Genomic DNA, 13,490 nt, shown 5'->3' with positions numbered 1-13,490 from the left:
CAAAATGACAAATTAAAATGCCATGTGGTTATAAAACATGGATTGAATACAAAATTAATCTTTAAAAAATTAATATTCCCGAGTGTTCATTTCATTTTAATTTGAACTTTCCCTGAAACACTAAAAGAAAAACTAAAAGTGTATTTGAATGCAGACTCTGATTTTTAAATAAAGCACCAAAATTTAAAATTTGTAAATAAAAAGTTGAAAGTGTAAGTTTCTATCAGTATGTAAAAGTCACAAGAAAATGCAGCAAAATTCTTAATTTTTTTAAATTTATTTAACCTAAAGTCATGATATAAAATCTATGACATTTTATCTCTAACATGATCCAGCATAATATAACTTCAATGTGTTTCTTAAGAAACTCTGACATTATTCACCAGAGTGGAATTCACTAGGCCAGTTGGGCCTGAAGGCCATCTAATAAGTTCCCTGTTACCTACTATGTATTTTTCCTTATTAAGAAAACCATTTTCCCTGAATAACATATCCCAGGCCATATACACTTTTAATTTCAACAGGGTCTTCCTGAAAATACTTTTATCCATTCATTTGGTATTCATTCATTCAGACATTGTTCTAAGTGATGAGGTCCCTAGCTTTCACAGAGCTTAGACAGACAAGAAACAAACAAGAAATGATATCAGATGACAATGAGACTATGCAAATAACTGAAACAGAACGTCCTGACAAAAAGGGACTTGATGACTCGTTTAGATTTGAGTGGTCAAAGAAGGCAACTCTGAGGAGATGACATTTAAGATGAGATCCAAATGACAAAATGGAGCCAGCCAAGACAAGTGTGCCTTACACATATAGTGGACAAGGGAGCATTTAGTAGAAAATGAGGTCTGAGATGTAGGTAGGAGCCAGATAACCCTGTGCTTGATGAAATTGGATAAGGAGTTTGGATTTCATTCTAGTGTGATGAGAAAGCACTAGAAGGTTTTAAGGAGAGAAGTCATACAGTATGATTTGCCATTTGGGAACTGGATTTAGGAGATCAAAGCTAAGAGCAGGAGGAAGAGTTAGGAAGCTAGTGCCATAGTTCACATGAGAGTTGATGATTGTGTGTTGGGCCATGGTCAGGTGCACCTGTAATAAGCCTGTAATAAGTGGTCATATATTGAAAATCCCTAGGTTCTGCAGTGCAGGCTCTGATCAAGTGAGAGTCCCCGATGCTGGGAGAGCAAGACCTTCAAGGCCAGGAAATCGGGTATTAAGCTTGGTGCAGAAGTTGCCTTAGATGGTAATATAATTGTTTCCAGGTGCTTATGTGGCTATATTCATAGCCAATCAGACAATGCACTATACTTGGAGCCGAAGACATCATCAAACTCCAATGGAACTTCCACAAAACACACAAAATAAGTAGATGACTTACCCTTTCCCATTTTTTAAAAATAAATTTATTTATTTATTTATTTTTGGCTGCATTGGGTCTTTGTTGCTGCACACAGGCTTTCTCGAGTTGAGGTGAGCGGGGGCTACTCTTCGTTGTGGTGCGCAGGCTTCTCATTGCGGTGGCTTCTCTTTGTTGTGGAGCATGGGCTCTAGGTGCACAGGCTTCAGTAGCTGTGGCACGCAGGCTCAGTAGTTGTGGCTCACAGGCTCTAGAGCGCAGGCTCAGTTGTTGTGGCACACGGGCTTAGTTGCTCCGCGGCATGTGGGATCTTCCCGGACCAGGGCTCAAACCCGTGTCCCCTGCATTGGCAGGTGGATTCTTAACCACTGTGCCACCAGGGAAGTCCTCCCTCTTTCCCATTTTGAAAGTTACTACCAGGAATATTTTTTTACCTCACTAGGGAAAAGTAGGGCCTTCCATGGAAATTTGAACATAATTTTATTTATTAATCCCAACAACCAGACAAAGCAAAAGAAATCAAATTCCTAGAAAACTTGAAGATGGTAGAGAAAAAGAACAAAATTAAGACACAGATTAGCAGGTCCCAATCACTCCTTAAGCATTCTCTGTGGTTCAACCTTTGCACAAATTAACAATGGCTAGCTGAATACACATAGCTGGCACTCGAGAATGTTTTCTGAATGAATTGCCCTACCCAACACACAGCATGAGAACTATCATGGTAAAAAACAAGGAATAAGATGGCAACAAAGGAATTCTCTAGGAACCATTTTCTTCAGGCTACTTTTGTAAAATATCTATGTCAGCTGTACTAATTTGGAACTTGTGATCTTTCTAACTGAAGCTATAGTCCATGCTTTTAGAAGGCTATTATGGTTAATAATAATAACTAATAGTTACTGAGCACTTACAGTGTACAGGAAATATGTTCTAAGTGTTTTTATGTAATAGCTCATTTAATCCTTAAACCAACTTTATCAGACAGAAACCATGATACTTATTTCCAGATGAAGAAATTGAGACTTAAAGACATAAAGTAAATTGTCTGATGTTACACTACTGGTAAGTGAAGAAACTGGGCTTGTAAGCAAAGTCTGTCTAAACTTAAAACCCTCTGATCTTAACCATGACTCAATACTTCACTTAAAATCTTAAACAGTACAAAGAAATAACACTACTATTTTATAACCTTTTAGAATTGAATATAAAATAAAATAAATTAATTTGTTTTAAGTACAGTTGACCCCTGAACAACACTGGTTTGAACTGTGCAGGTGCACTTACATGCAGATTTTTTTTTAATAGTAAATACTACAGTACTACATGATCCGAAGTTGATTCAATCCATGGATGCAGAACCGTGAATAAGGAGGAACAGAGTTTACAAAGGGCTGACTATAAGTTAAACGTGGATTTTTGACTGCAGGAAGGAACTATGCCCCTAACCCCTGTGTTGTTCAAGGGTCAAATATATTATATACTTTTAAGTATTATATACTGAAATAATTAACTTACTAATTATCAATTCTATTTCATTAAAGCAAGTCCCTTCCTCTGCTGGCTATATCATTAACCTACACTAGTTAAACCATTATAATAAAATGCAATTTTTACAAAAATAAACCTGTAATTCATCTTTGCCTAAAACTATTCTCAATCCTCAGCCCAAATTTCTGAGAGTTTACCATATTTTAATAAAAAGTACATGATTTTATAACTTACTAATTATAAGCTCTTACTATGGGACAAATTCACACACACACACTCTTTGTATGGAAATTTTCTCTATCCCATCTTTTTGCTAAACTTTGGCTAAAAGTTGGCTACCGCTGCCAATATTTTCATAGCCTACACATACTTCTTTTCAACATATGCTTTCTATTCAAGCAAAGAATAGGACAGAATAACGAATTTTTAAAAGCTCATTTAGGCAGATGATGACTCTGTGTAGATAATGATCATAATAATTCAGCTTCAAACGTCTTCCCATCATGCTTCCTTTGCTTTGCCTTTAACCAGTATCTAAAGTCTTTGCTTTTAATTGAGGAAATTCATTGTCAATAGATCTACTCTAAAAGAAATGTTAAAGGAAGTTCTTCAAACAGAATCTGCTATCAAACAGACTCTTGGATCTAAACAGATAAATAAAGAGTGCTGGCAATGTAATAAGCAAATGTAAAATAAAATGTACCTTTTTTCTTATTTTTAATTGCTCTTAAAAGCCGAATGATTGTTTAAAGCAAAAATTATTTATAGAATATGTAAAAATATATCTGACAATAATAACACAAAGGATTGGGGCGGGAGGTAATTAAACACTAATGTTTAAGTTCCTTATACTACACACGAAGAGATATACTATTATTATTTGAAGGTAGACTAATTAAGGATGTATAGTGAACATCTTAAGGAAACAACTAAGAATATAATATATAAATATATAATATGTATAAGTTAATAGGTGAAATAAAATGTAATAAATGATCAATTAACTCAAGAGAAAGCAGAAAAAGAGGAATAAAAAGAAACAACAGATTGAACAAATATAACACTCATCTGATGAATGAAAAAAGTCAGATGAAACAACTGTGAAAGCCTTGCCATCTGGAACATTCTCTGAATCTGGGAGCTGCTTCCTTAACTTGGAAAACCTTCCGATGTTTCATGAGGCCCTTGATATAGAAACTCTTAATAAAATCTCTTTAATTAGTTTGGTGTTGCTCAAAAACAAAATCTTTGCTTTTTAATATAATTATATCCCCAAAATGAGTGCATACTACTATAATGTAACATCAACTTGTAAACACAAATTATAAGATCATTCACTACATGATCATATTGATCATATGAAACTGGGCTGGTGACAGATAGCAGTAAATAATATCCAGGAAAATGTTCATCTCTAATCACTTAATTTTACACATGTAACATTCTGTGTGGCTGCATACTCTATTATATGATCGCATTCTGAAAGACAGTATTATAAATACAAGAAAGGGGTTAGAGCTAAACCAAAAGTAAAAAAATTCTTTTGACTTTCATGCAATTAAATCTCAAACATAACACTGTAACAGTTTTTTGCATAAATTCATATAATTATATAAATGTTTGTTTTTGAAGCCCAGGAATGGCATCACCAGCACAGTACAATAGCCCATCTAGCCTGACATCCTGTCTTAGACAGTGACCAATGGCAGAGGCCTCACAGGATAGCATAAACACATAACATAATGTATATAATTTTGCACCACTACACCATTACTCCAGATGTAGTTAGATTATATCCTGAAAGAAATGAAAACAAATCCAAACCCCCATCACTCCCTTACTCTATAATTTCCCAAAAGGTGAAGGAAAACTTCCAATAAAGCACAAATTTAACTATAATATAAACCAATGCTTTGGTGACATGACTAATGACTAACAAATGATCTCCTAAAATGAAAAGCTGCACTCAGAAACAGAACCTAAGCTCATCAAAACTTATGATTTGTAAAGGGGGATTTCAATGAATTGAAAAGCATCTGATTCACTCAATTAGATCTAAAAAATAGATGAGCAAAATTTAACTAAAGCTTTAAAAAAAAAATGTTTCTTTTACCCAAGCCATACATTTTGTGATATGTGATACTGTTTTCTAGAAAGTATTATAAAATTTATATTTTTAACTCTTCAGAGAAATGATATTCACACCTGTTTTGTAATGGTTTTGAAGTAAGGCTTGGATTTATTGAATGTTCATCTAAGTGTGCAAAACCACATAATGAAAAAATCATGACTTGGTCCTTCAGGAAGTACTATTTCCTAAACAATTATAGACAAAAAAAAATGCACTGTATTTTTAAAGACTTTTGGAGTAGATAATTCTCTTGGTAGTATACTTGGGTATTGATTTAACAAAGCTTATAGTCAGGAAACAGTTCCTGACCTGAATCCTCCATGGTATAATTTAAATTCATTTTCTCTTTTTCTGACCTCAAATAAGTTGTAGAAGATTAGGTAATATCATATCTTATATATTTGAGAACTCTTATTAAGGTCCCCTTTACCAGGGTAAATGCATTGCAGGACTATGAACCAAATAATAATCCTGTACTGAATTCAGTCTTATAATTTTTATATGCTGTATATCATAGCCCAAGAGACAGATCTCAAAAATTACTTATCCATCATTTTTACCAAGCACCACTCCTCTCCCAATATACTCTTTCTCAAAAAAAAAATCTATATTTAAGAACAAACCTCAAAAATTTAGAAAAGGAAGTTTATGAGCAATGAGAGCCAGGAACAATGCACACAAAATTCCATGCAGACACTGCTTCCTTCCCTAGAACAGGGTATCATTTAATGAAATGTATCTTTCAAAATCTCTGGGGCAGAGCTGAAGCTGCAGTGTAATATCATAAAATCTGCAGCTGTGTTGCTGTTCTTAATAGTCCACGCTGCTTCCTTAGACAACAGGAAGCCAAAACACACACACACTGCAGAACAGAACTTACCTTAACAAGGAATTGGCCAAAGCGGCAGAGCAATTACGATAGATCAAGCATCAAACTGTTATTGAAAAGACTGTACACATCTTTAGGAATTTTCTCCTCAACTTGCTCACTCCAGGAAAACAGTATCTATTTATGTTTCCAAACATCAATTTTTTTTTAGGAATAAAAACTACAGGATAGACAAATAAAGTTTACTATATATAAATAAACATTAATAACTTACTTTTATTGCCCACCAAGGCAACCAGTGGCTGAGTTTCAGACTCCTCACTCACTTTCTTCACCACAGAATACCAATCTTCTAAATTCTCAAAGCTTTGATAATTTGTAATATCATATACCAAGAGGATTCCCTGTCGCAAAAGAGTTACAAAATATTTATAATATACTACTTTAAAAAATATTAATACTGAACACTGTTAAGTAATAGATATGTTGAATAGAGTATAAAAAGTACAAATGTGGACTGTTTGTATCTGACTTCAATTTAGGTATTAGCGGACAGATAATACTGAATGTCTTCATTCAAGATAAATCCAGCAATTAAGATACAATGCAAGCTAAAGAATAATTTTATCAAACTGTAAGTGGTTTTCCAATGAGATATCTGGGATATGCCTGGTAAGTTTCAATAAAATATAAGAAAATCATATCATAGAGGTGAAAAAAGCTTCAAGTTCTACAATTCTGCCTGTCACTTTCATGAGGTCAAACATTTAAACCTTTCAATAAACAACCATCTGCTGCTGCTCTTTTTAAATATTTTCAAAAATGGAGATTCCATGACATCCCCTGACAGTCAATTTCAGTGTTTAACACAATTTTCTTTAAATGAAATAAGTCGATTTCCTCTTTCGGTCCTCTGTGCATTTGCAGAACAACATGAGAGTGTCCTCCTTATAATAACCCTTCATGTACTTGAAGATAGTTAAGTAACTCCTTCACCATCTCCTTTCCAGAATAAACAAACTCAATTCCTTAAACTTGCCTCAAAGGACCTATTTTCTATCCCTTTAATCATAGTTGTTGGTTCTTCCCAGGACATGCTACATATAGTTTTTTGACATCCTCTTTAAAATGAGCAATGTAAAACTGGACCTGATACTGTAATAAGAGCCTGAACAAAGCCAAATACAACAGAGGGATTGCTTCCTGCCTCTTATATATCATATTCCTTTTAATATATCCCATTATTTTGTGTGGGAAGGAGAAGAAGTATGTACACTCACAAAAATAACACTGCCACATTCTTGATTCTCATCCAATTTGTAGTCAAATACTTAATACAAAGCTCTCTGCATATTTAAGTCTGGACCCTAATGGCATTTATGTCTCCTTCTTCTTAAGTTATAATCATAAACGTTGACTACTTTTTTACACCTACTATGTACCAGACAGATATCTGGATCTTTTCATTAATCCTCACAAAAATCATGCAAGACTGGTATTATTATCCTCATTTTACTAATAAACACGAAGTCACATGGAGCCAGGATTTGAATCGAGGACTGAATGAATATAAAGTCCACCCATTCAGTCTACAAAAATTTGTATGCCAACTATATGCCAAGCATTGTGCTGGGTACCAGGGATATGAGGAACAACCTCAAGGAACTCACAGTCTTGCAGCAAAGCCAGGCACATAAACAGGCAAGTATATAACACAGAAGTCATGGCCAATGATATGCTGGTAAATATTAATTAACCAGCTTGAGGCACGGCAGCGGTGGGGAAGGGATGAGAGAGTGTTATTTGAAGCATCTGCCAATTTCTGTAGTGTAAATACTCCCCTGTGGTCATTTTAAAGCTATCAATGTCACTTCACTGAACAGAGTTGGGTAGGACACCACTACACAGCACTTCCACCATACAGATACACTAGATATAAATAACCTCAAGAGTGTAGACAACAGAAATATATAATAAAATAATCAGTAAGTGATGCATTTTGATCATATAAATCTTTGTTTTTAATATAATTTATGAGTTTTTATATGTTTTTAATCATGAATATATTCAATAACCGGCTCACAAAAATTCCTGAAAATTTAACAACTGACTTTCCCAATGTGGCTCTAGCTTACTACTATTATGAACTTCCAGTACTATGCTTTTTCCAGTTTTATTAAGAAATAGTTGACATGCATCACTGTACAAGTTTAAGGCATACAGCATGATGGCTTAATTTACATATATTGCATGCTCTTTTGTTAAACTACACTGGCCCCCAAGTCACTTAGCTTCTCTGGGTCTCAAGTTATTTTCCTCTAAAGTTAGATCATTGAATTAAACACTCTATATCCCTTTCAACTTAATTATTCCATAATTTTTAAGCAAAATTGTTTGTCTGATTTATTTTAGTAACTTATAAATCTATTTCTGCCTTCCCAAATGCTTTGAAATAATGGCCAGCACAGAATTATTTGAAATAATGAACATAATCCTACTTTTCTTATTAAGAATAATGTCCCAGAATTAGCCTCTGAACAAAGCTAATATTCAATCTATTGACTCCACCTCCAGATGACATGAGTGATACAATATATTATGTTGAAAGAACTCTGCCCTAGAAGTCAGATTGTCTTTGGATTGTATTCCTGGCCCTACCATCTATTGATCTTCGGCAATGCTTCTGTCATCCACCTTCATAATACCTGTCAAGCCTAACTGATTATGTAAAGTAATAAAAATACACAATTTAAAACTAACAAACTACACACTTACTGGGAACTTTTTTATTATTATTCTGAATGAATATGAATCACATTTTCAGGGCAAATGTGAGACTGTTTTCACTCTCATAAACTGAGCCTTGACCTATGGTGCCTCTTAAACCTTAAAATTTTTAGAACCCGTCTAACGAATATATTAAAATATTCATCGCAACATGGTTCAATATCTGAACATAATAGAATATATGCAAATAAAACATGGCCAGCATCTCTTGATAATCAGTACTAGACCAGAGCTATAGAATAAAAATTAACTATCACTGATCTAGACCAGGAGTTGGTAAACTATGGCCCCCAGGTCAAATCCAGCTCATAGCCTATATTTGTAAATAAACTTTTATTGAAACATAGCCACACTCACTTAAGTATTATCAATGGCTGCTTTTGCACTATAATGGCAGAGTTGAGCAGCTGCAGCAGAGACAGTCTGACCTGCAAAACCTAAAATATTTTCTATCTGGCTTTTCAAGGAAATTTGCCAATTTCTCATCTAAACCAATATATCCCAATATTCTTCAGTCAGCAATACCTATGAATTGTCCAGGACTTATAAGAAAGATAGAAGGATAAACACCTTTTCATTAATCTAGCTATCTACCAACCCAAACATCTATCAGTTCATATATCCATTTCTCAAAACCATTTAATGCAAAAATTATGATTTTTATCTTTGCTCCTAATTTTGTACCAGTTTTGACCTACACCCATGTGGTTAAAAACTGAGAAGGAGAAATGAGAAAACCAAAGACATTAACATACAAAAGAAGTTCTAAGACTTTCAGTTTCAGCTCAGACATGTAAAAAGCTTGGAAGTCATCACGTCTGTTCTTACAATAAGAAAAAAGCTGGACAAACTGAAAATCCATGACTTTTCTTGGACAAAACAGAGAGCTGAGTTTGCAGGGTAAATTGCCACCCTGAAATCAGGAGTGATGGGTGAATCCAGAGAGTCACAGCCAAAATCTGCTTACCTGGAACAAAAGCCACTAGAGCCAGTAAATAGTAGAAACATTTAAATGGTCATTTTGATGAATTGTTGGAGGCTGAATGTGGGCTAGCTTGAAGATGAGAAACTCCTGGGGGACACAGTCTTTGGGATACCCCCATACTTTCATGAGTTTTACCTCTAGGAACCCCACAAGATCCTCATGGTGAAGAATCAAGAAAAATCCCCTCATGGCTCTGGCATGAGAAGAGAGAAAGTAACCATTGTAAAATATGCCCAGAGTATTATCTGTAAAATGGCATCCTCTCCAGGAGAAAAGCTCAGAGTCTTTTACCACATGAGAGAATGGCATTTTCCAACTCCAGCCCCTTCTAGTCATCCTGTCTCACCTAAATGAGAAAAGCTAAGAAATATCTAAGAAGGTCACAGCCCAGGGACACAGATGCTTAAGTCACACAAGGCTGTGACTTAATCATAAGAGTACAGAATGTTTCCCCTCTTCCATACTTTAACACACACCAATAGGGCTCCAGTATAATAGTAGATTACATTTGAAAGAGCTGCAAGACACAAACTCCAACTAAGGAAGAGTTCTTTGAGATGCCCAAAAAGACAGGGGAGGAAAAACACAAGGACATTAGAGGAATTTGATGGCTCTGCCATCTAAAGATTCAGCAAACATTAAACACAGACCAACTCCTGGCCAAATTAACATAAAACCTCACATTAAAAGCCGATTTATTTGAGTTCTTATTACTCGATACATCATGTCTAGTTTTCAACACAAAATTAAAAGGCACACTAAAAGGAAGTTTGAAGAGAAAAAGCAAACATTAGAATCAGATTCAAATCACATTTTGGGGCTTCCCAGGTGGCGCAGTGATTGAGAGGCCGCCTGCCGATGCAGGGGACACGGGTTCGTGCCCTGGTCCGGGAAGAGCCCACATGCCGCGGAGCGGCTGGGCCCGTGAGCCATGGCCGCTGAGCCTGTGCATCCAGAGCCTGTGCTCTGCAACGGGAGAGGCCACAACAGTGAGAGGCCCGCTTAACGAAAAAAAAAAAAAAATCACATTTTGGAATGATTAGAACAGGAATTTAAAATAAATGTAATTAACATTTTAAAGATTCTAATGGAAAAGGTAGACAACATGAAAGAACGGTGGGTAATATACACAAAGAGATAGAAACATTAATAAATAATAAAAAGGAAATGCTAGATATCAAAAATACTATAACAGAAATAAGGCCATTGATGAGCTCATCAGTAGACTGGACACAACCCAGGAAAGAAACAGCCAGCTTTAGGATAAGATAATAGAAACTTTCAAAACTGAAATGTAAAGAGAAAAAAGAATGAATAAAATAGAATACCAAAGAACTATGGGACAATTCTGAATGTATATGACACATGGAACTGGAATACCAGAAGGAAAAGAGAAAATGGAACTTAAGAAATATCTGAAGTAATAATGGCCAAGAAATTGCCAAAATTAATTAGACACCATCCACAGATCCAGGAATCTTAGAGAACATCAAGTAGGATAAATACCAAAACATCTACACCTAGACATCATATACTTAAACTCCATAAAACAAAACACAAAGAGAAAATCTTGAGAAAAGGTAGGGGGTGGAAGCCAAGAGGAGGGAGAGAATACCCTATCTATAGACCAACAAGGATAAGAATTATAGAGAATTTCTCATCGGAAACCAAGCAAGTAAGAAAAGAATGGAGTGAAATTTTTAAGGTGTTGAAGAAAAGGACCAATCTAAAATTCTAGACATAAAAAATCCTTTTCTAAGTAAGGAGGAATAAAGACTTTCTCAGATAAACAAAAACTGAGGGAATTCATAGCCAGAAGACCTTCTCTGGAAGAAATGTTAAAAGAGGTTCTTCAAGAAGAAGGAAATGATACTGTTCAAAAACTCAGTTCTACATAAAGAAAGGAAGCGTATCAGAGATGGAACAAGAAAAGGTAAAAGAAAATCATTAATTTTTCTTATTCTTAATTAATCTAAAATATAAATATTTAATAACAGTAACAAGGTATTGAGTGATTATAGAATATGGAAAAGAGAAATGAATGACAGTGATGCCATCAGGGACAGGAGGGATGAACTGAGAATATTCTTTTATGAAATATTTTATGAACTACACAGGAAGCAATGTAGTATCATATGAAGGTGGACTTAGATTAGTATAAGATGTATATTGCAAACTCTAGGGCAATTGCTTACAAAACAAAGTTTTAGTATAATTGACAGACTAAGAGATAAAATGCTCAAATAAAACAAGAAAAGAAAGAAAGAGAAAAGGAGGGGGAGGGAGGGAAGCAAGCACAAGGATCAGAAAACAAACATGAAAGATATGAATCCAACTATATCAATAATCACTTTAAATGTGAATGGTCCAAATACACCAATTAAAAAACATTGTCAGAGTGGATGAAAAACTAAGACTCAACTATATGTTGCCTACAGGAAACATGCTTTAAATATAAAGACACAGGTTAAAAGTTAAGGGATAAAGAAATACCATGCTAAAAGAAGTGAAAAGAAAGCTGGAGTAGCTATATTAATTTCAGACAAAGCAGACTTCAGAATAAGGGAAATCATGAGGCATAAAGATAGGCATAATGGTAAAGGGGTTAATTTTCCAAGAAAACATAACAATCCTTTGTATATATACACTTAATAACAGAGTATCAAAATATGGAGCCCAAAACTGATAGAACTGTAAGGAATTCAAAATCCACAGATCCACTAATATAGTTGGAGATTTCAACACCCCTTTTTCATTAATCGATATATCAAGCAAGCAGAAAATCAGTAAGTTGACCTGAACAGCAGTAACAATCAGCTTCATCTAACTGACATTTATAAAACAGTCCATCCAACAACATTAAAATGTACCCTCTTCTCAAGCTCATATGAAACATTCACCAGATAGACTACATTCTGGACCATAAAACACACCTTGACAAATTTATAAGAATAGAAATCATACCAAGCATGTTCTTAGATTACAATGGAATTATCAGAAATCAATAATAGAAAGAGCTGGAAAAACTCAAAATATTTTGAAATTAAACAACGTACTTCTAAATAACACCTGGGTCGAAAAAGAAGCCTCAAGAGAAGTTTAAAATATCTTAAACAAAATACAACCTATCAAAACTTGAAGATACAGCAAAAACAGTACTTCGAGGAAAATTTAGAGCACTGAATGTATATATCAGAAGAGAAGAAACATCAAAAATCTAAGCTTCCACTTTAGAAAACTGAAGAAGAAGAGCAATTTAAACTTAGTGCAAGCAGAAAAAATAGTAATAATAAAAATCAGAGCAGAGATCAATGAAACTGGAAAGAGGAAAACAACAGAGAAAATTAATAAAAACCAAAAGTTGGCAACCTCTAGCCAGATTAACCAAAAAGAGAGACAGAGACAGAGTCAGAGAGACAGAAAGATAAAGAAAGAGAAGGCACAAATTAATGAGGGGTCATGACTACTGATTCCCACAGACATTAAAAAAATAATGAAGGAATAATATGAACAACTCCATAGCCCAAAATTTGAAAACAAAGATGAAATGAACCACTTCTTTGAAACACACAAACTACCAAAACTCATACAAGCTGCCACAGACTCCCAGGGCCTCTACCCACCAGCTGCAGCACACCAAAGCCAGACCTCTAAGTACTCATCTCTTTGGGAGCCTATAATATAAGTACCCTCAAACCCCTGAGTCTCTCACCCCATCAATCAATCCAGTTCTCTTCTGATTCCTTTCAAAAAACTATCAGAAAGTACAACTCCCTCGGAAATGCAACACATCTTGGCAACAACTCAAGTCTTAAGAAGAATCTACAGGGAACTGCTGGAAATAACTGTTTCTTGGCAATCTTGTGGCCATCTAAACCCACCACCATATCTCATGTCCCTG

The 13,490-nt window shown here is 34.9% G+C and overlaps 1 protein-coding gene across 1 annotated transcript in view; it reads right to left on the bottom strand.

Moving 5' to 3' along the window:
• Positions 1-13,490, bottom strand: part of RAB28 (RAB28, member RAS oncogene family) — a 95,411-nt gene that overhangs the window by 67,391 nt on the left and 14,530 nt on the right. The window contains exon 4 of the mRNA XM_081244151.1: positions 6,092-6,221. Within this exon, the coding sequence (XP_081100277.1) occupies positions 6,092-6,221 (130 nt within the window). The remainder of the gene's footprint in view (positions 1-6,091; positions 6,222-13,490) is intronic.

The sequence above is a fragment of the Mesoplodon bidens genome (assembly GCF_964165515.1).
Source record: "Mesoplodon bidens genome assembly, chromosome: 1".
Lineage (NCBI taxonomy): Eukaryota > Metazoa > Chordata > Mammalia > Artiodactyla > Ziphiidae > Mesoplodon > Mesoplodon bidens.
This window is presented reverse-complemented; position numbering and strand designations above follow the sequence as displayed.